The 27,500-nt window shown below is 45.3% G+C and overlaps 1 protein-coding gene across 1 annotated transcript in view; it reads left to right on the top strand.

Moving 5' to 3' along the window:
- LOC121531586 (ephrin-B1-like) overlaps positions 1–27,500 on the top strand; it is a 118,568-nt gene that overhangs the window by 90,988 nt on the left and 80 nt on the right. The window contains exons 3-5 of the mRNA XM_041836876.2: positions 19,476–19,568; positions 24,964–25,098; positions 26,675–27,500. The exon at positions 26,675–27,500 is cut by the window's right edge and continues 80 nt beyond it. Of these exons, the coding sequence (XP_041692810.1) occupies positions 19,476–19,568; positions 24,964–25,098; positions 26,675–27,081 (635 nt within the window). The 3' untranslated portion in view covers positions 27,082–27,500. The remainder of the gene's footprint in view (positions 1–19,475; positions 19,569–24,963; positions 25,099–26,674) is intronic.

Below are 27,500 nucleotides of genomic sequence, written 5' to 3' on the forward strand. Positions count from 1 at the left end.
GAGATTTTTTTTTACAGAAAATCACATTGTAGGATTTTTTATGAATTTATTTGCAAATTACGGTGGAAAATAAGTATTTGGTCACCTACAAACAAGCAAGATTTCTGGCTCTCACAGACCTGTAACTTCTTCTTTAAGAGGCTCCTCTGTCCTCCACTCGTTACCTGTATTAATGGTACCTGTTTGAACTTGTTATCAGTATAAAAGACACCTGTCCACAACCTCAAACAGTCACACTCCAAACTCCACTATGGCCAAGACCAAAGAGCTGTCAAAGGACACCAGAATTGTAGACCTGCACCAGGCTGGGAAGACTGAATCTGCAATAGGTAAGCAGCTTGGTTTGAAGAAATCAACTGTGGGAGCAATTATTAGGAAATGGAAGACATACAAGACCACTGATAATCTCCCTCGATCTGGGGCTCCACGCAAGATCTCACCCCGTGGGGTCAAAATGATCACAAGAACGGTGAGCAAAAATCCCAGAACCACACAGGGGGACCTAGTGAATGACCTGCAGAGAGCTGGGACCAAAGTAACAAAGCCTACCATCAGTAACACACTACGCCGCCAGGGACTAAAATCCTGCAGTGCCAGACGTGTCCCCCTGCTTAAGCCAGTACATGTCCAGGCCCGTCTGAAGTTTGCTAGAGTGCATTTGGATGATCCAGAAGAGGATTGGGAGAATGTCATATGATCAGATGAAACCAAAATATAACTTTTTGGTAAAAACTCAACTCGTCGTGTTTGGAGGACAAAGAATGCTGAGTTGCATCCAAAGAACATCATACCTACTGTGAAGCATGGGGGTGGAAACATCATGCTTTGGGGCTGTTTTTCTGCAAAGGGACCAGGACGACTGATCCGTGTAAAGGAAAGAATGAATGGGGCCATGTATCGTGAGATTTTGAGTGAAAACCTCCTTCCATCAGCAAGGACATTGAAGATGAAACGTGGCTGGGTCTTTCAGCATGACAATGATCCCAAACACACCGCCCGGGCAACGAAGGAGTGGCTTCGTAAGAAGCATTTCAAGGTCCTGGAGTGGCCTAGCCAGTCTCCAGATCTCAACCCCATAGAAAATATTTGGAGGGAGTTGAAAGTCTGTGTTGCCCAGCGACAGCCCCAAAACATCACTGCTCTAGAGGAGATCTGCATGGAGGAATGGGCCAAAATACCAGCAACAGTGTGTGAAAACCTTGTGAAGACTTACAGAAAACGTTTGACCTGTGTCATTGCCAACAAAGGGTATATAACAAAGTATTGAGAAACTTTTGTTATTGACCAAATACTTATTTTCCACCATAATTTGCAAATAAATTCATTAAAAATCCTACAATGTGATTTTCTGGATTATTTTTTCTCATTTTGTCTGTCATAGTTGACGTGTACCTATGATGAAAATTACAGGCCTCTCTCATCTTTTTAAGTGGGAGAACTTGCACAATTGGTGGCTGACTAAATGCTTTTTTCCCCACTGTAATTACCATGTTTCTGCGCTGAACAAGGTTGAATATTTGCTTCATGAAAACTACAACTCCCTTCAGCCCAGCGTCCCACATAGTTCTTGACTTGATTTCTCTCGTGAATTATTTGATTTCTCTCTAGAGAAACAAGGTCGGTCAATTAGTTGTTTAATAACCCCCCCAAAAAACTGACATTTTGGTTAATCACTTAGCACTATTACACACACGCACACGCACACACAAGAGAGAGTGTGGGAGAGAGAGAGAGAGAGAGACAGAGAGAGAGAGAGAGAGAGAGAGAGAGAGAGAGAGAGAGAGAGAGAGAGAGAGAGAGAGAGAGAGAGAGAGAGAGAGAGAGAGAGAGAGAGAGATAGAGAGAGAGAGACAGAGAGAGAGTGGGAGAGAGAGAGAGAGAGACAGAGAGAGAGAGAGAGAGAGAGAGAGAGAGAGAGAGAGTGTGTGTGTGTGTGTGTGTGTGTGTGTGTGTGTGTGTGTGTGTATGTGTGTGTGTAATAATCGTTGGCTGCTTGTTCAGGCTGTGCAGCTGAGTGGCAGTTTCAGGGAGGGCAACTTACAGATCTAATGCACACACACAATCATTGAGTTAATAAAGCCTCATTACCAACATGGTCTATTTTTTGCTTTCTTGAGTAAGGCATCTCCAAAATGCAGGTGTTTCAGCCTAGCTCAGTGCTTTCTGTGATGGTGGGGCAGCCAGCGGAAAATAGGCGTAGGAGTTGGTAATGTTCTCTAGTTGCGCCGTGATTGGCTCAGCGTTCTGTCACTCATGGGGACACTACGTCATGGCAAAATCAAGCCCCTTGGGTGCTGCCATGGAGTTACATTAGAAGTGCCCATCCAAGAAGGCTCAAGGTCATTGGCCACAGATAAAATGACGTCAAATGACGTTATATCTACCGAAGCTTTGATTGGACTGAGCATGTCAACATTATACTTTCAAAATCTTAGCTAGCAACCTAGACAAGCAGTCATCTTCTTGAATCACGTCGACAATCTACTGGCAAATCCTTTTCAATCCTTTTCATATGAAGAGAAATTATAGATAAAACGTATCGATGCTCATCGGCTGTTGGACATAAACATTACACAACAAGTTGGAAATCGCAAATTGAACAATAAGTGGTTTGGAAGGAATCAGTGGCTAACTGAAAGTTGCAAAGCAAACACTAGCCTGTTATTCAGTGGGAGTGGGTGTGTGGTCCAAGTCTGGGTTTAAGGGTCTCTTTTCTAAGCTTAAAATGATAAACATTCACATGCCATGGGCCAGAAAAGGTTGAATACATTGGCCATGCTGTCAATCAAGCATGACTTCTGCAGCATTCAAAACAACTGGAAACTCGGAACTGGGAAATCTCAGACTGGGATCTAGGTAAAAACTAGCTCCAACTGGGAAAATACGTTTTGAACGATCATCCAACTCGGAATTCCAAGTCAGGAACTCTGGTCTCTTTACATTTACATTTTACATTTTAGTCATTTAGCAGACGCTCTTATCCAGAGCGACTTACAGGAGCAATTAGGGTTAAGTGCCTTGCTCAAGGGCACATTTACGTCATTTAGCAGACGCTCTTATCCAGAGCGACTTACAAATTGGTGCATTCACCCTATAGCCAGTGGGATAACCACTTTACAATTATACAATTTTTTTTTTTTCTAGAGCTCCGACCTGAAGATCACTGACGTCATCATGATTCGACCTTGTTTTTTTCAGAGTTCCCAGTTGTCTTGATAGCACCATAAATCCAGGGAATGCCAGACTTTGATGACAAGGTTTGATGACAGAATTTGCCCACAAGGACCGCCGCGCCACCTTCCTGTTCAAGTGAGCACAGCACAAAACTTGAGTCCAAAAATGTCTTGAATGCTGCTGTATAAATTATGTGAATATGCCAGGGAGATATGTACACTGTAGCTAAGAAAGTAATACTAAGTGTATGTTGTGTAGTAAGCTGTTAGTAGCCTATGTGCCTCACCCTAATCATTGGGTCCCTTTCCTCCTCAGAACTTAGCCTACTGTTCTGACTTGGTGGTGCACATGTAGCATATAGCCTGTTTTCGAGAAATTTTATCATAGAATATTGTAAGATCTTTCATTGTCTGCTTATATGCCCCCTTTATTTATCCTACGGTTCTGACTTGGTGTACAGGGAGAATACTGTAAGAACGGCCCATGTTCTGAATTCTTTCGTTGTACATTTCAAAAGCGCTGAACAAATAGTTATATTGACGACGTCCGTCCTAGCTCGCTCATTAATGTCTTAATCGAAATTACGGATTGCCTCTTATCCACTCGTCGTCCCCTTATCCTATAGTTTGTACATCTCAATTGTCAGTAGAAACCACATTTGTTTAAGCAAGTCACCCATATCAGCTATGGTTTTTAAAAAGCAGTAAATGAGGCTGAATGAACTGTTTCGCTGCCAGACAAGGCTCTGCTGATAGCCAGGTGTAGCAGAGGTAAGGTGTTGGGACTGCTGTTGGGACTCTGCTGTTGGGACAGCTTTATGTAGGCCCTAACAGTTTGTGGGCACTGTTTGTCACCGTTATAGTGCAATTAATGTATTGTTTAGTGTTGTGTTGTGTTGTGGCTTTGCTAGCATGCATCTCAATTTATTTTCTTGAGTTTGCCCAACCAAGATTTAGAGGCTAAAATTGCCACTGAATTATACACATTTTGCCATGCAGCTGACAGAAAATGTTGCAGTTTTAAAGCAAATTTCCTGCAATTCTATGCATTTTGCCATGGCTAATTCTGTGTCCTTTTGCTCAAACATAATAACAAAATCAATACTGCTAAAGCCATTGTTTTTGGAATGTTCGATTATCCCTGACTGTCTATTTTATATTTTGGTGATTGTTAGTTCTCAAAGATTATATTATAAAAAAAATATATAGGTTCATTATCTTTGCTACGTATTTTCTACACACACCCTGGGGGTATTTAGCTCCATCTGATATAATAATCACGATTATTTAGGTCATGGGATTAGATAAAGGTCAAAGTGCAGACAGACACTTCTGAGAATTAATCCCAGTCTGCCAGCTACCACTGTGTGGGTGTGTCAGGGAGTTTATCATCAACAGTATAAACTCTAACCAAACATAACCCTGACTGTGCTCATTGAAGGGTGCAGTATGTTCTGCTAGTAAAGGTGCTAGTCTGTTTCTCTGTTCCACGTCTAATAAGTGCAGCTGGGTCTCACTAACACAAACAAAACAGGAATATCTCTCTATTCCAACTCTCTGTTTGGTTGTCCTCAATACAGAAGATGACTGTCGGTTCCTTCTACCAGTAAATTAATGACAGAGGATATAGATGTTGGGGAAGGTGGTGTAATCGAGGTAGTGGAGCCAATGAATGTCACCTCTTTCTCTTTCTCTGTCTCTCTCTCTCTCTCTCTCTCTCTCAAATTCAAGCTGCTTTATTGGCATGAAAAACATTGCGTCAATATTGCCAAAGCAACAATGTATACAATATACATTGTAATAAAATAATAAAGAATAAAAAATACTAATATAAAATGGTAGTAAATAATAGTAATTATTTATTTATATATTTTTAATAACAACAATAAAATGGTAACAGTCAATAGTAGAAATATAATACATATAGAAGGCTAAACATGGAAAATGAAACTATAACTAACTTATAACTAACTGTCATCCTCACCATTACATCAGTACTACAACTACCATCATCATTACTACTACTACTACTACTACCACCATCATCATTAAGCTACTATCATTACCATCACCCCTACTGCCCGTACAACTACCATTTTGAATAATAATCACAACAATAATAGTGATAATAGTAGTAACAATAATACCATTAATAATAATAATAGTAATAACAATAATAGTAGTAACAATAATACCATTAATAATAATAATAGTAATAACAATAATAATAATACAAATAATAATAATAGTAATAACAATAATAATAATAAAAATAATAATAGTAATAACAATAATAATAATAATAATAATAATAATAATAATAATAACAATAATAATAATAATAATAAGTAAGTTACTATTTACTATGCTGATGTTATTATTCAATGTCCCTCAGGCTATGGCAGGCAAATACATATTTGGCTGTAAGAGGAGCCATTGCTCCTTCGCCCATGAGTATTTTTTGTTTTTCCTCTGGGTTTAATAAGTTACAATTTGGAATAAATGTAGTAATTTCTGTGAATAATGAATCTCTTGGTGAGGAATATTTATCACAGTAAAGGAGAAAATGCATCTCTGTTTCTACCTCCCCGGTTGTGCAGTGACCACATACACACTCCTTTTTGGGTAGCCATGTCTTTCTATTGCCAATTGGTGGTCACTCAGCCTGTACTTGGTAAGGATCTGTCTCTGCTTCGTATCTCTGACATAGTAGAGATAATCAGCCAATTCATATTCTCTGTTTAGGGCCAGAAAGCAATTTAGTCGGCTTTGGGATTTTGTTTCGTTTTTCCAATGTTGTAAATATGAGTCCTTTGCAACTGGGTCCTGGACTTCCTGACGGGCCGCCCCCAGGTGGTGAAGGTTGGAAACAACATCTCCACTTCACTGATCCTCAACACTGGGGCCCCACAAGGGTGCGTGCTCAGCCCCCTCCTGTACTCCCTGTTCACCCATGACTGCGTGGCCAAGCACGCCTCCAACTCAATCATCAAGTTTGCAGACGACACAACAGTAGTAGGCTTGATTACCAACAATGACGAGACCGCCTACAGGGAGGAGGTGAGGGCTCTGGGAGTGTGGTGCCAGGAAAATAACCTCTCACTCAACGTCAACAAAACAAAGGAGATGATTGTGGACTTCAGGAAACAGCAGAGGGTGCACCCCCCTATCCACATCGACGGGACCGCAGTGGAGAAGGTGGAAAGCTTCAAGTTCCTTGGCGTACACATTACTGACAAACTGAAATGGTCCACCCACGCAGACAGTGTGGTGAAGAAGGCGCAACAGAGCCTCTTCAACCTCAGGAGGCTGAAGAAATGTGTCTTGGCACCTAAAACCCTCACAAACTTCTACAGATGCACAATTGAGAGCATCCTGTCGGGCTGTTTCACTGCCTGGTACGGCAACTGCACCGCCCGCAACCGCAGGGCTCTCCAGAGGGTGGTGCGGTCTGCCGAACGCATTACCGGGGGCAAACTACCCGCCCTCCAAGACACCTACAGCACCAGCACAGGAAGGCCAAAAAGATCATCAAGGACATCAACCACCCGAGCCACTGCCTGTTCACCCCTCTATCATCCAGAAGGCGAGGTCAGTACAGGTGCATCAAAGCTGGGACCGAGAGAATGAAAAACAGCTTCTATCTCAAGGCCATCAGACTGTTAAATAGCCATCACTAGCACATTAGAGGCTGCTGCTGCCTATTGAAATCACTGGCCACTTTAAGAAATGGAACACTAGTCACTTTAATAATGTTTACATATCTTGCACTACTCATCTCATATGTATATACTGTCTTCTATTCTATAATATTCTACTGTATCTTAGTCCATGCCGATCTGTCATTGCTTGTCCATATATGTACAGTTGAAGTCGGAAGTTTACATACACCTTAGCCAAATACATTTAAACTCAGTTTTTCACAATTCCTGACATTTAATCCTAGTAAAAATCCCTGTCTTAGGTGAGTTAGGATCACCACTTTATTTTAAGAATGTGAAATGTCAGAATAATAGAGAATGATTTATTTTAGCTTTTATTTCTTTCATCACATTCCCAGTGGGTCAGAAGTTTACATACACTCAATTAGTATTTGGTAGCATTGCCTTTAAATTGTTTAACTTGGGTCAAATGTTTCGGGTAGCCTTCCACAAGCTTCCTACAATAAGTTGGGTGAATTTTGGCCCATTCCTCCTGACAGAGCTGGTGTAACTGAGTCAGGTTTGTAGGCCTCCTTGCTCGCACACGCTTTTTCAGTTCTGCCTACAAATGTTCTATAGGATTGTGGTCAGGGCTTTGTGATGGCCACTCCAATACATTGACTTTGTTGTCCTTAAGCCATTTTGCAACAACTTTGGAAGTATGCTTGGGGTCATTGTCCATTTGGAAGACCCATTTGCGACCAAGCTTTAACTTCCTGACTGATGTCTTGAGATGTTGCTTCAATATATCCACATAATTTTCCTTCCTCATGATGCCATCTATTTTGTGAAGTGCACCAGTCACTCCTGCAGCAAAGCACCCCCACAGCATGATGCTGCCACCCCCGTGCTTCACGATTGGGATGGTGTTCTTCGGCTTGCAAGAGAACCCCCTTTTTCCCCCAAAAATAACGATGGTCATTATGGCCCAACAGTTATATTTTTGTTTCATCAGACCAGAGGACATTTCTCAAAAAAGTATGATCTTTGTTAATATGTGCAGTTGCAAACCTTAGTCTGGCTTTTTATGGCGGTTTTGGAGCAGTGGCTTCTTCCTTGCTGAGCGGCCTTTCAGGTTATGTCGATATAGGACTCGTTTTACTGTGGATATAGATACTTTTGTACCTGTTTCCTCCAGCATCTTCACAAGATCCTTTGCTGTTGTTCTGGGATTGATTTGCACTTTTCGCGCCAAAGTACATTCATCTCTAGGAGACAGAACGCGTCTCCTTCCTGAGCGGTATATTGGCTGCGTGGTCCCATGGTGTTTATACTTGTGTACTGTTGTTTGTACAGATGAACGTGGTACCTTCAGGCGTTTGGAAATTGCTCCCAAGGATGAACCACACTTGTGGAGGTCTACAATCTTTTTTCGGAGGTATTGGCTGATTTCTTTTGATTTTCCCATGATGTCAAGCAAAGAGGCACTGAGTTTGAAGGTAGGCCTTGAAATATATCCACAGGTACACCTCCAATTGACTCAAATTATGTCAGTTAGCTTATCAGAAGCTTCTAAAGCCATGACATAATTTTCTGGAATTTTCCAAGCTGTTTAAAGGCACCGTCAACTTAGTGTATGTAAACTTCTGACCCACTGGAATTGTGATACAGTGAATTATAAGTGAAATAATCTGTCTGTAAAATTACTTGTGTCATGCACAAAGTAGATGTCCTAACCGACTTGCCAAAACTATAGTTTGTTAACAAGAAATTTGTGGAGTGGTTGAAAAACGAGTTTTAATGACTCCAACCTAAGTGTATGTAAACTTCCGACTTCAACTGTATTCTTAAATTCCATTCCTTACTAGATTTGTGTGTATTGGGTATATGTTGTGAAATTGTTAGATATTACTTGTTAGAAATTACTGCACTGTCGGAGCTAAAAGCACAAGCATTTCGCTACACCCGCAATAACATCTGCTAAACACGTGTATGTGACAAATAAAATGTGATTTGATTTGATTTGATTGGTTCATTGTTTTGTTTATTTTAATTATTGTTTTTGAAGCAGTGCTGGTGTCAGCTTGGTTGGTTAGGTCCCAACACCAACTGACTGAGAGGGCTCGTTTCTGGGCTCAGCTCTTGGGTTTGAAGTGCTGTAAATTGGAGACTTGAATTTGGACTTGAATTTAGGTGTAGCCAAAATGTTAATGATCTTTTCTGTATTTTCATTACCACTGGAAAGCGTTCCAATTCTGCCCTACATGCATTAATTTGTGTATTTCTCTAGACTTTTCCGACAGAATTCTGCATGTAGGGCTTCAATTGGATGTTTGTCCCACATTTTACAGTCCAGTTTATTGAGTGGCCCCCAAACCTCACTTCCATAAAGAGCTATTGCTAGGATTACGCTGTCAAATATTTTGGTCCAAATTCTAATTGGGATGTTGATTTTTAATAATTTCATTTTTATTGCATTCAATGCTCTGCGGGCTTATTCTTTGAGTTCATTCACATTTTTAGTGTGTTCACTTATGGTGTAGTTCAAGGTGAATTTATATTTGTGTTTCTGACATCTGGGTGTTTTCTGGAAAATCATGATTTTAGTTTTTTTTAAATGTACTGCCAGCGCCCAATTATTGCAATATTGCTCTAGAATATTAAGGTTCTGTTGAAGACCTTCTTTGGTTGGTAATAGAAGAACCAAAACATCAGCATATAGCAGATATTTTACCTCTGTGTCAAATATTGTGAGTCCTGGGGCTGCAGAAGGGTCCAACATGTCTGCTAATTCATTGATATAAATGTTGAAAAGGTTTGGACTCAAACTGCAGCCTTGTCTCACACCTCGACGTTGCGAAAGTAATTATGTTCTTTGGTTTTTGATTTTATTGCACACTTGTTTTCTGTGTACATACATTTTATTAAGTCATACACCTTACCACCAAGCCCACTTTGGAGAATTTTGAAGAATAGACCTTCGTGCCAAATAGAATCAAATGCTTTTTTAAAGTCAATAAAGCAAGCAAAGATTTTGTTTATGCAAATTCACCTGTAATTATTGAGGTCTGGTTTGTCTCCACTTTTGTGGATAGGGGAGATGAGCCCCTGGACATCAGGAAAGCAGCCAGAAGTTAGTACCATGTTGAACAATTTAAGCACAGCATTTTGCAACTCAGCTGTGCTGTTTTTCCAAGATTTCATTTCTGATGTTATCTAGACCACAAGCCTTCTTTGGTTTTATAGATTTAGCTTTTAATTTAGTTATTGTTTGGTTATTGGGTAATCTAATGGATTTTGGTTGTTTTTAATGACTGATTCAAGGATGTTCAATTTTTCTTGAATTTCTAATTGGGTATGTTGTAAGTCTTTTTGTGGGATGTTTTTGTATAGATTATCAAAATAAATTTGACAAATTCCTTCATCTTGAATGGCTAATTCTTGTGGCTTTGTCGTCCTTAAATTTTTCCACATGTCCCCGAACTGATTTTGGTCAATTGTGTTTTCAATTTCATCAAGTGTCTTACTGGTATAATACAATTGCTTGCGTTTCAGTGTATGTTGTGATGTCACGAGAGGCTGTGTCCTGGAGGGACGTTACATCCCCCTGAGGTGGCTGCAAACCCAGACAGCTATGGCTCCATCTGCTGGTATGGTCGGGAACTCCACCCCTCTATGGCCAATCTTCCCACGCAGCTGAAACAAATGAGGAGCTGATGAGCTGAAGGTTTGGGAAGGGAAGAGACACAGTCTCCAACCTGGGCTCTCTGGAGGACAAGAGTGCTGCACGTCCACTTCCATGAGGAATATAAGGATTTGGAGATACTTACCTTTGGGAAATACGCACCTTTGGATATATGCACCTGTGGAAATACGTGAGAGACATTTGGAAGGACTTTTTGCTGGGTTGGCCACTAGCTGCAACGTGGACTACAGTAAGGCTGGGGAAAAGTTATCTGAGCGAGTGAGAATTATGATTTTGGATGTGGAAGAGACATCCCTGAACTGTTAACCCTTAAAGAGCCACAAGAGAACAGAATTTTGTTATATTTTCGTTAATTTCCCAAGACCTATAATAAAATCCTTGTTTTGTTTGAACCTTGTCTCCTTGCACTACTTGAGCAATCCCGCTGAAAGCTGTGTAGCCTCTCGTGACGTCACAATGTTTATACTGTTTCAGAGTTTCAAAGTATTCATAGTGTAGCTCTGGGTTGTTTTGCTGCTTATGTTTTTCATTTGACATTTGTCTTAGGTGTTTTCTAATTGTTTTACATTCGTTATCAAACCATTTTTAAGAAACGTTTTGTTTTTTGTTTCTGATGTTGCATTTCTTTGGTTTTCTCAAATGTGCTTTTGATGCTGCTTTTTGGAATATGCAATTGATGTTTCGAGTAGCCGAATTGACACTTTCCTTATTGTTTTGGTATTGTGAGTTATTGAAAAACTGTATAGAGTTCATCATTTCATTTGAGTTCAACGTTTCAATGAATTTCTCTGCACTATTTGGAGCCCATCTGTACGATCGGTTCATATTGTAGAGTTTATTGGGCTGTTTTTTTTAATGAGTATTGCTGGTTGATTTCTTCAGAAACACATTGATCTGACTGTGATCTGACAATGGTGTCTGTGGTCTGACAGTGAATGCACTAATGGAGGAGGGGTCCATGTCAGTGATGTCTCTCTCTCTCTCTCTCTCTCTCTCTCTCTCGCTCTCTCTCCTCTCTCTCTCTCTCTCTCTCTCTCTCTCTCTCTCTCTCTCTCTCTCTCTCTCTCTCTCTCTCTCGCTCCCTCTCCTCTCTATCTCTCTCTCTCTCACTGTTTATTCACTGGTCCTAGACCGCTATGGTGGTCTACATTTATTCACTGGTCCTACTAAATGAGGTCAGTCCCGTGGCCCTGCTGCTGAATACATTTACACGCAAACACAGACACACAGACACACAGACAGACATACACACATACACACACAAACAAAGCTGAATACAGTGCCTTGCAAAAGTATTCATCCCCCTTGGCGTTTTTCCTATTTTGTTGCATTACAACCTGTAATTTAAATGGATTTTAATTTAGATTTCATGTAATGGGCATACACAAAATAGTCGAAATTGGTAAAGTGAAATGAAAAAAATAACTTGTTTCAAAAAATTCAAAAAAATAAATAACGGAAAAGTGGTGCGTGCATATGTATTCACCCCCTTTGTTATGAAGCCCCTAAATAAGATCTGGTGCAACCAATTTCCCTCAGAAGTCACATAATTAGTTAAATAAAGTCCACCTGTGTGCAATCTAAGTGTCACATGATCTGTCACATGATCTCAGTATATATACACCTGTTCTGAAAGACCCCAGAGTCTGCAACACCACTAAGCAAAGGGCACCACCAAGCAAGCAGCACCATGAAGACCAAGGAGCTCTCCAAACAGGTCAGGGACAAAGTTGTGGAGAAGTACAGATCAGGGTTGGGTTATAAAAAATATCAGAAACTTTGAACATCCCATGGAGCACCTTTAAATCCATTATAAGAAAATTGAAAGAATATACATTTACATTTTACATTTTAGTCATTTAGCAGACGCTCTTATCCAGAGCGACTTACAGGAGCAATTAGGGTTAAGTGCCTTGCTCAAGGGCACATTTACGTCATTTAGCAGACGCTCTTATCCAGAGCGACTACAAATTGGTGCATTCACCCTATAGCCAGTGGGATAACCACTTTACAATTATACTTTTTTTTTTTGGGGGGTAGAAGGATTACTTTATCCTATCCCAGGTGTTCCTTAAAGAGGTGGGGTTTCAAATGTCTCCGGAAGGTGGTGAGTGACTCCGCTGTCCTGGCGTCGTGAGGGAGCTTGTTCCACCATTGGGGTGCCAGAGCAGCGAACAGCTTTGACTGGGCTGAGCGGGAACTATGCTTCCGCAGAGGAAGGGGAGCCAGCAGGCCAGAGGTGGATGAACGCAATGCCCTCGCCTGGGTGTAGGGACTGATCAGAGCCTGAAGGTACGGAGGTGCCGTTCCCCTCACTGCTCCATAGGCAAGCACCATGGTCTTGTAACGGATGCGAGCTTCAACTGGAAGCCAGTGGAGTGTGCGGAGGAGGGGGTGACGTGAGAGAACTTGGGAAGGTTGAACACCAGACGGGCTGCGGCATTCTGGATGAGTTGTAGGGGTTTAATGGCACAGGCAGGGAGCCCAGCCAACAGCGAGTTGCAGTAATCCAGACAGGAGATGACAAGTGCCTGGATTAGGACCTGTGCCGCTTCCTGTGTAAGGCAGGGTCGTACTCTCCGAATGTTGTAGAGCATGAACCTGCAGGATCGGGTCACCGCCTTGATGTTGGCGGAGAACGACAGGGTGTTGTCCAGGGTCACGCCAAGGCTCTTCGCACTCTGGGAGGAGGACACAACGGAGTTGTCAACCGTGATGGCGAGATCATGGAACGGGCAGTCCTTCCCCGGGAGGAAGAGCAGCTCCGTCTTGCCAGGGTTCAGCTTGAGGTGGTGATCCGTCATCCATACTGATATGTCGGCCAGACATGCAGAGATGCGATTCGCCACCTGGTTATCAGAAGGGGGTTCGGAGAAGATTAGTTGTGTATCGTCAGCGTAGCAATGATAGGAGAGGCCATGTGAGGATATGACAGAGCCAAGTGACTTGGTGTATAGGGAGAAAAGGAGAGGGCCTAGAACTGAGCCCTGGGGGACACCAGTGGTGAGAGCACGTGGTGCGGAGACAGCTTCTCGCCACGCCACTTGGTAGGAGCGACCGGTCAGGTAGGACGCAATCCAGGAGTGAGCCGCGCCGGAGATGCCCAGCTCGGAGAGGGTGGAGAGGAGGATCTGATGGTTCACTGTATCAAAGGCAGCAGACAGGTCTAGAAGGACAAGAGCAGAGGAGAGAGAGTTAGCTTTAGAAGTGCGGAGAGCCTCCGTGACACAGAGAAGAGCAGTCTCAGTTGAATGACCAGTCCTGAAACCTGACTGGTTTGGATCAAGAAGGTCATTCTGAGAGAGATAGCAAGAGAGTTGGCTAAAGACGGCACGCTCAATAGTTTTGGAAAGAAAAGAAAGAAGGGATACTGGTCTGTAGTTGTTGACATCAGTGGGATCGAGTGTTGGTTTTTTGAGAAGGGGTGCAACTCTCGCTCTCTTGAAGACGGAAGGGACATGGCCAGCGGTCAAGGATGAGTTGATCAGCGAGGTGAGGTAGGGGAGAAGGTCACCGGAGATGGTCTGGAGAAGAGAGGAGGGATGGGGTCAAGCGGGCAGGTTGTTGGGCGGCCTGCAGTCACTAGTCGCAAGATTTTATCTGGAGAGAGAGGGAGAAAGAAGTAAAAGCATAGGGTAGGGCAGTGTGAGCAGGACCAGCAGTGTCATTAGACTTAACAAACGAGGATCGGATGTCGTCAACCTTCTTTTCAAAGTGGTTGACAAAGTCATCCACAGAGAGGGAGGAGGGGGGGATTCAGCAGTGAGGAGAATGTGGCAAAGAGCTTCCTAGGGTTAGAGGCAGATGCTTGGAATTTAGAGTGGTAGAAAGTGGCCTTAGCAGCAGAAACAGATGAAGTAAATGTAGAGAGGAGGGAGTGAAAAGATGCCAGGTCGGCAGGGAGTTTAGTTTTCTTCCATTTCCGCTCAGCTGCCCGGAGCTCTGTTCTGTGAGCTCGCAATGAGTCATCAAGCCACAGAGCTGGAGGGGAGGACCGAGCCGGCCGGGAGGATAGGGGACACAGGGAGTCAAAGGATGCAGAAAGGGAGGAGAGGAGGGTTGAGGAGGCAGAATCAGGAGATTGGAGGGAGAAGGATTGAGCAGAGGGAAGAGATGATAGGATGGAAGAGGAGAGAGTAGTGGGAGAGAGAGAGCGAAGGTTGCGGCGGCGCGTTACCATCTGTGTAGGGGCAGAGTGAGTAGTGTTGGAGGAGAGCGAGAGAGGAAAAGGATACAAAGTAGTGGTCGGAGACATGGAGGGAGTTGCAGTGATATTAGTAGAAGAGCAACATCTAGTAAAGATGAAGTCAAGCGTATTGCCTGCCTTGTGAGTGGGGGGATGGTGAGAGGGTGAGGTCAAAAGAGGAGAGGAGTGGAAAGAAGGAGGCAGAGAGAAATGAGTCAAATGTAGACGTGGGGAAGTTGAAATCCCCCAAGACTGTGAAGGGTGAGCCATCCTCAGGAAAGGAACTTATCAAGGCGTCAAGCTCATTGATGAACTCTCCAAGGGAACCTGGAGGGCGATAGATGACAAGGATATTAAGCTTAAATGGGCTAGTGACTGTGACAGCGTGGAATTCAAATGAGGAGATAGACAGATGGGTTAGGGGAAAAATTGAGAATGACCACTTGGGAGAGATGAGGATTCCTGTGCCACCACCCCTCTGACCAGATGCTCTCGGGGTATGCGAGAACACATGGTCAGACGAGGAGAGAGCAGTAGGAGTAGCAGTGTTTTCAGTGGTAATCCATGTTTCCGTCAGTGCCAGGAAGTCGAGGGACTGGAGGGTGGCATAGGCTGGGATGAAGTCAGCCTTGTTGGCGGCAGAACGGCAGTTCCAGAGGCTGCCTGAGACCTGGAACTCCAGGTGTGTGGTGCGTGCAGGGACCACCAGGTTAGAGAGGCAGCAGCCACGCGGTGTGAGGCGTTTGTGTAGCCTGTGCGGAGAGGAGAGAACAGGGATAGGCAGAGGCATAGTTGACAGGCTGCAGCAGATGGCTACAATAATGCAGAGGAGATCGGGATGAAATGAACTAAACATCAGGGAAAGGAGAGAGCAGGCCTCCCTCACCAAAAAAAAATATATATATATAACTCTCCCAACTTCCACCTCAGAAACTATAATTGTTTCACTGAACCACCCGAGTAAAACTCTCCCAACTTCCACTTTAGAAATTAGAATTGTTGTAAACTACAGCAGACTGTTATCAGTAGCTGTAATTAAGTACAGCAGCTACCAACCACCTAACGTTAATGCCTCGGATGAGGTTAGAAAAACAGCTGAATGGTAGCAGCTAGCTGGCTCAATCACAGGTACTCTTAAGCATGAAATAACATTGGAAACAATTAACCATAGTTGCAAAGAGTTACCAGTAGCTACCCGCTAGCTAGCTAGCTTTGTTGGTCCAAGTAGTGGGTAGGCTAGCCTCGTGCTTCGCCGGAGTCCGCCGAATACAGTCCTTACCTACAATAATTACCTACAATAACCTTCAATAACTACCTGAGTAAGCTACCTATAATACCAAACTACAATACCTACCTACAATCTAAATACATGGTTTAAGCTTAACTCAACACCATATAAGAAGCCAAGCTTACCTTTCATAACGCAGCAACGATTAAACGTTGGGTAGCTAGCACAAATATATTGTATTTAGCTACCACAGCCTGCTGGTAGTGTTGGCTGGCTAGCAATGGCTACTGTGTTGACTTTGTTTGAAAAACGGTGTCGCTGCGAACGAATGTAGCTGGCTAAAAGGATATTGTTTTTAGTTGCAACCGTTGCTAATAGCAACTCGCCAGCTAATCCAGGAGGTGAGTTAGCTAGCTAGCTCGTGCTACATCCGGCACCGCCGAATACAAAAAGTAACCTACAATAACTACACAACAGCTACCCACAACAGCCCACGATGCCTACCTATACTACTTAATAATATACAGCCCACGATGCCTACCTATAGTACCTAACTACAATCTAAATACATAGTTTAAGCCTTACTCGACAAAGCCCAAGCTATGTATAAAGCCAAACTGGCAGACTGCAATCAGTAGCCGAAATTGAGTACAGCAGCTACCAACCACCTAACGTTAATGATAATGAGGTTAGAAAAACAGCTGAAGGTGGCAGCTAGCTGGCTCAATTACAGGTACTCTTAAGCGTGAAATAACATTGGAAACAGCTAACCACAGTTGCTAAAAGTTACCGGTAGCTACCCGCTAGCTAGCTAGCTTTGTTGGTCCAAGTAGTGGGTAGGCTAGCCTCGTGCTTCGCCGGAGTCCGCCGAATACAGTCCTTACCTACAATAATTACCTACAATAACCTTCAATAACTACCTGAGTAAACTACCTATAATACCTAACTACAATACCTACCTACAATCTAAATACATGGTTTAAGCTTTACTCAACACCATATAAGAAGCCAAGCTTACCTCCTGCTAGAGAAAACACAACCTCTCCCGTCAGCATCACAGTCTTATCCAATATGGCACCTCAAGAGAGGGCCACCCACCAAAACTCACGGACAAGGCAACGAGGGCATTTTCAGAGGGGCAACAAAGAGACCAAAGATAACCCTGAAGAAGCTGCAAAGCTCCACAGCGGAGATTGGAGTATCTGTCCATATGACCACTTTAAGCCATACACTCCACAGAGCTGGGCTTTACGGAAGAGTGGCCAGAAAAAAGCCATTGCTTAAAGAAAAAAATAAGCAAACACGTTTGGTGTTCGCCAAAAGCCATGTGGGAGACTCCCCAAACATATGGAAGAAGGTTCTCTGGTCAGATGAGACTAAAATTGAGCTTTTTGGCCATCAAGGAAAACGCTATGTCTGGCGCAAACCCAACACCTCTCATCACCCCGAGAACACCATCCCCACAGTGAAGCATGGTGGTGGCAGCATCATGCTGTGGGGATGTTTTTCATCGGCAGGGACTGGGAAACTGGTCAGAATTGAAGGAATGATGGATGGCGCTAAATACAGGGAAATTCTTGAAGGAAACCTGTTTCAGTCTTCCAGAGATTTGAGACTGGGACGGAGGTTCACCTTCCAGCAGGAGAATGACCCTAAGCATACAGCTAAAGAAACACTTGAGTGGTTTAAGGGGAAACATTTAAATGTCTTGGAATGGCCTAGTCAAAGCCCAGACCTCAGTCCAATTGAGAATCTGTGGTATGATTTAAAGATTGCTGTACACCAGCGGAACCCATCCAACTTGAAGGAGCTGGAGCAGTTTTGCCTTGAAGAATGGGCAAAAATCCCAGTGGCTAGATGTGCCAAGCTTATAGAGACATACCCCAAGAGACTTGCAGCTGTAATTGCTGCAAAAGGTGGCTCTACAATGTATTGACTTTGGGGGGGTGAATAGTTATGTACGCTCATGTTTTCTGTTTTTCTGTCTTATTTCTTGTTTGTTTCACAATACAAAATATTTTGCATCTACAAAGTGGTAGGCATGTTGTGTAAATCAAATGATACAAACCCCCCCAAAATCCATTTTAATTCCAGGTTGTAAGGCAACAAAATAGTAAAAATGCCAAGGGGGGTGAATACTTTCGCAAGCCAAGGGGGGTGAATACTTTCGCAAGCCAAGGGGGGTGAATACTTTCATAGGCCTCCGTCATAAATCATCCAGGTCTTATTATTCCTGACCAGTCCAGGAGGCTACAGGCAGCAGGAGACATATTCTGGCCAGACAGACGTTTGTGCGTGTTTCAGCCCCTCCCATGCCGTGTGTTCCTCCCATATGTTTTTCTCTCTATTGACAGTCCAGGAAACCCCGTCATCCCGTACAAAACAGAACATGAATATTCCCTTTTAGTAATCTGACTATCCAGATCTGGATTAAAAACAGGGTGGAGAGAGAGAAGAGTTTGGATTACCAACTCATATATAACAGACTACTGCAGTGTGTCCTGTCCAAACAGTTGTAGAGACAGAGAGAGAATGACATTACACCTTGTATTGTTCTTATTTAACAGATGGAATATTTGGGAGTACAGTGTTCAGAATGGAATTGGGCATGGGAATTCTGACTAGGAATATTAAAGGGGAAGTTTAAAAGGCCTTTTTGAAGGGTGCAAACTGCTGATTCACTATTAGCGACACATGCCTCTCTACCCCTCCCAACCCTGGGGTAATTTATCATCCTCTAGTCAGTTATGCTGGTTCCTCTGTAGTCAGCCTGGAGGAAGAGGACATTTAGATGACAGAAGTGAGTTTACATAGGGAGGATTTAGCTGTCCCTGAGTGGATAGAAAACTCAGAGAATGTTGCTCTCTCCCTCTCTCTCTCTCTCTCGCTCTCTCTCTCTCTCAGCCAGATTATTCAGGCTGCTTTGAGCTCCATCTTCAAAGAGCTCATTTTAGTCTAACCTTGCCCTGGGAAGTTAATCCCCAGAGAAAAAGGAGAAATCATGCAGGAGACGATAATGTGAAGAGCGGTGGTAATCTGGAGGTTTCAGGGCTGGGAAGCTCAGCGAAGGCTACTTCCATTATGTGACGTCTGAATGTAGATTGTGCCCTGGTCATCATCATTTGTTTATGAAGCAACGTGTGTGTGAACATTCCGAGACTCCAAATTATTGATCATGGATTTAAAGCTTGGAATCTCTTGTTACTCCTGACTTTATGTAATAATCATTTCTCTCTCTCTCTCTCTCTCTCTCACTCTCTCTCTCTCTCTCTCTCTCTCTCTCTCTCTCTCTCTCTCTCTCTCTCTCTCTCTCTCTCTCTCTCTCTCTCTCGCTCTCTCTCTCGCTCTCTCTCTCTCTCTCTCTCTCTCTCTCTCTCTCTCTCTCTCTCTCTCTCTCTCTCTCTCTCTCTCTCTCTCTCTCTCTCTCTCTCTCTCTCTCTCTCTCTCTCTCTCTCTCTCTCTCTCTCTCTCTCTCTCTCTCTCTCTCTCTCTCTCTCTCTCTCTCTCTCTCTCTCTCTCTCTCTCTCTCCCTCTTTTCCAGCCACGTCCAATGGTTCAGTCGAAGGCCTGGAGAACAGAGAGGGAGGAGTCTGTAAGACCAGGGCCATGAAAGTGGTCATGAAGGTCGGACAAGGTAAACAAACAAACGCCTTCATTGGTTGATTAATCTGACAACAAACAATACACAAATGTGTTTCTCCATGTGTTGCACTCTAAACTCTCCTACATGTGTACACACTAAACATTCCCCCCTCCTCAAGGTTTTATTTACTGTACTGTAGACACTAACCGAGTTTAGGCCTGGCTCACACCTTCAATGCAGCACAGTTCTTCACCTCTATGTAAAACCCCAGTGCCCTAACAGTGTGTATCAGTGTGTAACCTTGAAGATAACTGTATTGGTGTACATGGTCACAGTGACTTCACTGAATCATCCATTCTGATGCAGCACAGGCCTTAGCATCTTAGCATGCAAATATCATCATACATTATTCATATTATCTCTGCAGGATGTGTGTGTGTGTAGGTGTGAGTGTGTGTGTAGGTGTGTGTAGGTGTGTGTGTGTGTGTGTGTAACCTCTGTGTGAGGCAGAGAGCAGTGCAGAAGAAGTACAGATTCTATCCTCCCTCCTGTTCAGAGCTCTTTGACAGGATGCCGCTGTGAATATTTAAAACAGCACACACACACACACACACACACACACACACACACACACACACACACACACACCCTCCTGCTGGTGGCCTTGGGTATGGTCTGTCTTGCGAAGGAAGGGAAATGTCAGCACATTCAGAGTAGAAGTGGGTCCCAAGACGAGAGAGAACACTCTACTGCACGTGCTCAGTCCGCCGAATCAGATCGTCTGTAGCTTCTCATAGACTACAACACACTCTCATGTTATGAATCAGTCAAAAAAACACAAAAAAAACATTTTTAGTCATTTAGCAGACGCTCTTATCCAGAGCAACTTACAGGAGCAATTAGGGTTAAGTGCCTTGCTAAAGGGCACATCAACAGATTATTCACCTAGTCGGCTCGGGGATTAGAACCAGCGACCTTTCGGTTACTGGCACAACGCTCTTAACCACGTAGCTACCTGCCGCCACTAACATAGCAAGATAACGCTCACTACTGCTGGAAACCATAATTACACTACTAGAGGAAAGGAAGAGAGGAGGAGGTGGAGAAGGAGGGAAGGGGAGAAGGAGAGGAGGAGAGAAGGGGAGGAGGTGGAGGAGGAGACGAGGGGAGAAGGAGAGGAGGAGAGAAGGGGAGGAGGTGGAGGAGGAGACGAGGGGAGGAGGAGGGGAGAAGGAGAGGAGGTGGAGGAGGAGAGGAGGAGAGAAGGGGAGGTGGAGGAGGAGAGAAGGGGAGGAGGGGAGGAGGTGGAGGAGAAGGAGGAGGAGAGAAGGAGAGAAGGGGAAGAGGTGGAGGAGGAGAGAAGGTGAGGAGGGGAGGAGGTGGAGGAGAAGGAGAGAAGGGGAGGAGGTGGAGGAGGTAGAGGAGGAGAGAAGGTGTGGAGGGGAGGAGGTGGAGGAGGAGAGAAGGTGAGAAGGGGAGGAGGTGGAGGTGGAGAGAAGGAGAGAAGGGGAGGAGGAGAGAAGGAGAGGAGGTGGAGGAGGAGAGAAGGAGAGGAGGGGAGGAGGTGGAGGAGGAGAGAAGGAGAGGAGGGGAGGAGGTGGAGGAGGAGAGAAGAAGAGAAGGGGAGGAGGAGAGAAGGAGAGGAGGTGGAGGAGGAGAGAAGGAGAGGAGGGGAGGAGGTGGAGGAGGAGAGAAGGAGAGGAGGGGAGGAGGTGGAGGAGGAGAGAAGGAGAGGAGGGGAGGAGGTGGAGGAGGAGAGAAGGAGAGGAGGGGAGGAGGTGGAGGAGGAGAGAAGGAGAGGGGGGAGGAGGTGGAGGAGGAGAGAAGGAGAGAGAGGAGGGAGAAGGAGAGGAGGTGGAGGAGGAGAGAAGGAGAGGAGGGGAGGAGGGAGGAGGAGAGAAGGAGAGGAGGGGAGGAGGTGGAGGAGGAGAGAAGGAGAGGAGGGAGGAGGTGGAGGAGGAGAGAAGGAGAGGAGGGGGAGGAGGAGAGAAGGGAGGAGGGGGAGGAGGTGGAGGAGGAGAGAAGGAGAGAGGGGAGGAGGGAAGGGAGGAGGTGGAGGAGGAGAGAAGGAGAGGAGGGGAGAGGTGGAGGAGGAGAGAAGGAGAGGAGGGGAGGAGGTGGAGGAGGAGAGAAGGAGAGGAGGGGAGGAGGTGGAGGAGGTGGAGGAGGTGGAGGAGGAGAGAAGGAGAGAAGGGGAGGAGGAGAGAAGGAGAGGAGGTGGAGGAGGAGAGAAGGAGAGGAGGGGAGGAGGTGGAGGAGGAGAGAAGGAGAGAAGGGGAGGAGGAGAAAAGGAGAGGAGGTGGAGGAGGAGAGGAGGGGAGGAGGTGGAGGAGGAGAGAAGGAGAGAAGGGGAGGAGGAGAGAAGGAGAGGAGGTGGAGGAGGAGAGAAGGAGAGGAGGGGAGGAGGAGAGAAGGAGAGGAGGGGAGGAGGTGGAGGAGGAGAGAAGGAGAGAAGGGGAGGAGGAGAGAAGGAGAGGAGGTGGAGGAGGAGAGAAGGAGAGGAGGAAGGAGGAGGAGGAGAGAAGGAGAGGAGGGGAGGAGGTGGGGGAGGAGAGAAGGAGAGGAGGGGAGGAGGTGGAGGAGGAGAGAAGGAGAGAAGGGGAGGAGGTGGAGAAGGAGAGGAGGGGAGGAGGTGGAGGAGGAGAGAAGGAGAGAAGGGGAGGAGGAGAGAAGGAGAGGAGGTGGAGGAGGAGAGAAGGAGAGGAGGGGAGGAGGTGGAGGAGGAGAGAAGGAGAGAAGGGGAGGAGGAGAGAAGGAGAGGAGGTGGAGGAGGAGAGAAGGAGAGGAGGGGAGGAGGTGGAGGAGGAGAGAAGGAGAGGAGGGGGAGGGGGAGGAGGAGAGAAGAGGGAGGGGGAGGAGGAGAGAAGGAGAGGAGGGGAGGAGGTGGAGGAGGAGAGAAGGTGAGGAGATGGAGGAGGAGAGAAGGAGAGGCGGTGGAGAGAAGGAGGGGGGAGGAGGTGGAGAGGAGAGGTGAGAGTGGAGGAGGGAGGTGAGAGGGAGGAGTTGGAGGAGGTGGAGGAGGGGAGGAGGTGGAGGAGGAGAGGTGAGGAGGTGGAGGAGGAGAGAAGGAGAGGAGGGGAGGAGGTGGAGGAGGAGAGAAGGAGAGAAGGGGAGGAGGTGGAGGAGGAGAGAAGGAGAGAAGGGGAGGAGGTGGAGGAGGAGAGAAGGAGAGAAGGGGAGGAGGAGAGAAGGAGAGGAGGTGGAGGAGGAGAGAAGGAGAGGATGTGGAGGAGGAGAGAAGGAGAGAGGGGGGGAGGAGGAGAAGGAGAGGAGGTGGAGGAGGAGAGAAGGTGAGGAGGTGGAGGAGGAGAGAATGGGAGGAGGTGGAGGAGGAGAGAAGGGGAGGAAGTGGAGGAGGAGAGAATGAGAGGAGGTGGAGGAGGAGAGAAGGAGAGAAGGGGAGGAGGTGGAGGAGGAGAGAATGGGAGGAGGTGGAGGAGGAGAGAAGGGGAGGAGGTGGAGGAGGACAGAAGGGGAGAAGGGGAGGAGGTGGAGGAGGAGAGAAGGAGAGAAGGGGAGGAAGTGGAGGAGGAGAGAGAATCAGATATAGACTAAGTAGACACCACCCAATATGTTGAGTGATATGAAAGCTATCCCCTCTCTCTTCCCCCACCCCCCCACCCCCCTCTCTGTCTCTGTCTCTGTCTCTGTCTCTGTCTCTGTCTCTGTCTCTCTCAGCCAGACTACATACCCCTCTGTCTCTGTCTTTGCCAAACCAGAGAGGAAATAAAGTGATAGACTGTTAAGTCCCTTCCCTTTGGTCTGCACCCCACACCAACACATAGACGCGGCTCAGAGGAAATAATACCCCCCCCAGGGGGAGATATTGACAAGACATAATAGTTTAGATTGATCTGATAGTCTGTCTGTCTGCCAACCCTGCCCTCGTAAACACACACACACACACACCCTGTCTGTCTACATACACATCCCTCATAAAACCATCAGTGGAAAGACTAATGTTTACCTCTGAAAGACTTCAAAGACTCTGGAGCCAAGAGTATGACATAACAACAGTTAGAGAGATAAACCAACAGTTCCCTCTACAACAGTTAGAGAGATAAACCAACTGTTCCATCTATAACAGTTAGAGAGATAAACCAACTGTTCCCTCTACAACAGTTAGAGAGATAAACCAACAGTTCCCTCTACAACAGTTAGAGAGATAAACCAACTGTTCCATCTATAACAGTTAGAGAGATAAACCAACTGTTCCCTCTACAACAGTTAGAGAGATAAACCAACGGTTCCCTCTACAACAGTTAGAGAGATAAACCAACTGTTCCCTCTACAACAGTTAAAGAGATAAACCAACTGTTCCCTCTATAACAGTTAGAGAGATAAACCAACGGTTCCCTCTACAACAGTTAAAGAGATAAATAAACTGTTCCCTCTACAACAGTTAGAGAGATAAACCAACTGTTCCCTCTACAACAGTTAGAGAGATAAACCAACTGTTCCCTCTACAACAGTTAGAGAGATAAACCAACTGTTCCCTCTACAACAGTTAGAGAGATAAACCAACTGTTCCCTCTACAACAGTTAGAGAGATAAACCAACTGTTCCCTCTATAACAGATAGAGAGATAAACCAACTGTTCCCTCTACAACAGTTAGAGAGATAAACCAACTGTTCCATCTATAACAGTTAGAGAGATAAACCAACTGTTCCATCTATAACAGTTAGAGAGATAAACCAACTGTTCCCTCTACAACAGTTAGAGAGATAAACCAACTGTTCCCTCTACAACAGTTAGAGAGATAAACCAACTGTTCCCTCTATAACAGATAGAGAGATAAACCAACTGTTCCCTCTACAACAGTTAGATAGATAAACCAACTGTTCCATCTATAACAGTTAGAGAGATAAACCAACTGTTCCATCTATAACAGTTAGAGAGATAAACCATCTGTTTCTTCTACAAATGCTATTCTCTTTAGAGCTGACGTAACCTCAAACATCTTCTCTCCCCTTCTTTCCTCCCATCTCCTCTTCTCTCCTCTCCACTCTTTTCCTCTCCTCCCTTCTCATCTTCTCTCCTCTCCTCTCCTCCCATCTCCTCTTCTCCTCTCTCCTCTCCTCCCATCTCCTCTTCTCTCCTCTCCTCCCATCTCCTCTTCTCTCCTCTCCAATCCTCTCCAATCCTCTCCTCTCCTCTCCTCTCCTCTCCTCTCCTCTCCTCAGCAGTAAAGTTAAAACCAGAAGTATAAATAAGACATATTATGGCCTTTTACAGATATGAATAATGAATAACAATAAAAACGTAAAATATAACTGTCTTAACCTCATTCTGCCATGTCAGTGTGTTCTGTCCCGTAGACTGCTGAGTGGGTGTCTGAGTGCGCGCTTGTGTGTATATGTGCGTGCGCGCTTGTGCGTGTACGTGCGTGTGTCTCTGTGTCTCACTGTCATACAGAGATATTTAACATGGTGTTCTATGTTTCAGACCCCAACACTGTTCTACCAGACCCTGTATTACCAGAGGAACCAGAGAGAGAGAAGGACAACAGTCTGGGAGGAGACTCCAGTCCTAGCCCTGAGGACAACCAGCTGCCTGGAGCAGGAGAGCCAGGCAACACTGGTGAGATAACAACCCTAACCCCTTTAGAACCTGACAGAACCCAACTGAACCTAATAGAACAAATAGAACCTTAAGAATATAGAACCCATGAAAGGTGGGGGGAAGGGGGAGAAGGGGGTGTGGACAGGGTGACTGGAGTAGAGAGAGGTGGGAGGGGATGTATTGTTGGATGGGGCAGACATGGGCAGTGGGGGGGTTTGGGTTATGGACAGGGAGAGAGAGAAGTGTGGACGGGGAGAGAGAGAAGGGAGAAGGAGAGAGAGAAGTGTGGACAGGGAGAGAGAGAAGGGAGAAGGAGAGAGAGAAGTGTGGACAGGGAGAGAGAGAAGTGTGGACAGGGAGAGAGAGAAGTGTGGACAGGGAGAGAGAAGTGTGGACAGGGAGAGAGAGAAGGGAGAAGGAGACTGAAGTGTGGAAAGGGAGAGAGAGAAGGGAGAAGGAGAGAGAAGTGTGGACAGGGAGAGAGTGACTGATAGAGATTTCTGGCAGCAGCTGCTGATATACACAGAACAAAAATATAAATGCAACATGTAAAGTGTTGGTCCCATGTTTCATGAGCTGAAATAAAAGATAACGTTAGCTGATGGATGCAAACAATGTTCTTTCCCAAAAACATAGCAAAACGACATAATCTGTTTCAGTAGATATAGTTAGCTAGGTCTCATCATCTAAAATACCCCTAATTTATACAACTGTTCTAATTTATTCCATTTTAGAATAAGGCTGTAACGTAACAAAATGTGGAATAAGTCAAGCGGTCTGAATAATTTCCGAATGCACTATATCTATTCCCTGTCATGTGAAATCCATAGATTAGGGCCTAATGAATTTATTTCAATTGACTGATTTCCTCATATGAACTGAAACTCAGTAAAATCTTTGAAATTGTTGCATGTTGCGTTTATATTTTTGTTCAGCATACATGGAAAACAGATTTGATTCTGCTCCGATTTCAGTCACTTGAGGAGCCCTCCTCTCACCCTCTCCTCCCCATCACCATCTCACCCCCCTCTCACCCACTCTCACCCCCTACACAAAGGGATGAAACAGAGTCAGATGTGCATAACTCCCCTGGCCTCTCCCCTGGCCTCTCCCATGTACAACTGTGGCCTGGACGTTTGAAACATATTTCTGTAGTCTTGGCTATTGGCTTGTCTGTGTCAGTCCTATTAATCTGAGTGATGTTGGGTGTTGACCACAGATTACACTACAGGGTCATCTTGATTAAACGAATTAAATTAGATGACATCAATAGCGCTTGTCAATCACCCTAAAGAAATGCAAAGAATTCATCGTTGTTCTAGGCATTCATTTCATTAAGCTAGAAAACAAAAATCATATACATTTCTGTAACTGAATGCACAATGGTTCGCATTGTACAAACTCATTTTTTCTTTATTTCTCACCCCCTCTCCCCCCTCTCCCTCTCTCTCTCTCCCTCTCCCCCCTCTCTCTCTCCCTCTCCCCCCTCCCTCTCCCCCTCTCTCGCCCTCTCTCTCCCTCTCCCCCTCTCTCTCTCTCCCTCTCCCCCCTCTCCCTCCCCCCTCTCTCTTTCCCTCCCTCCTCCGTCCTCCAGACTCTATAAACCAGGACAACAGGTCAGGAGGCTCCAACAGCAGTGATGGCATCCTGGGGTCAAAGGTCGCTGTGTTCTCAGCCATCGGAGCTGGCTGCATCATCTTCCTCCTCTTCATCCTCTTTCTCGTCATCCTGCTCATCAAGATGAGGAAGAGAGCCCGGAAGCACTCTCACGCCCAGCCCCACCCTTCCGCCCTGTCACTCAGCACGCTGTCCAATCAGAACAAGCTGCCTGGCAGTGGGGGCACAGCCGGGACGGAATCCAGTGACATCATCATCCCGCTGCGGACGGAGAATAACTACTGCCCTCACTACGAGAAGGTGAGCGGTGACTATGGACATCCTGTTTATATCGTACAGGAGATGCCTCCACAGAGCCCAGCAAACATCTACTACAAAGTCTGAGAGAGGAGGAGAGAACATCTACTACAAAGTCTGAGAGAGGAGGAGAGAACATCTACTACAAAGTCTGAGAGAGGAGGAGAGAACATCTACTACAAAGTCTGAGAGAGGAGGAGACATAAGTGTCCTCTAAAGGAGAAAAGCAAGTGAACATCTACAATGTCTTAGAGGAGAGGAGCGATTGAACATCCACTACAGTGTGAGTTGAAGAGAGTAGAGGGAGCGATTGATTACTCTACTACTGGACTAATGTTTTATTTTAATTTGGGGACTTGGCATTTAACAAGCCCATGTTGTTCTACCACCTACTGACCTGAGGAAAGGACACCTGACAGTGGACCATGGACTGATCGAGAAAAACTGAACAGAAAGAAACTGTCCAGTATATCTCGTCTTGTTGTTTGGCTCTGTAGAGTTGATGT

This window comes from Coregonus clupeaformis, chromosome 21 (assembly GCF_020615455.1).
Source record: "Coregonus clupeaformis isolate EN_2021a chromosome 21, ASM2061545v1, whole genome shotgun sequence".
Lineage (NCBI taxonomy): Eukaryota > Metazoa > Chordata > Actinopteri > Salmoniformes > Salmonidae > Coregonus > Coregonus clupeaformis.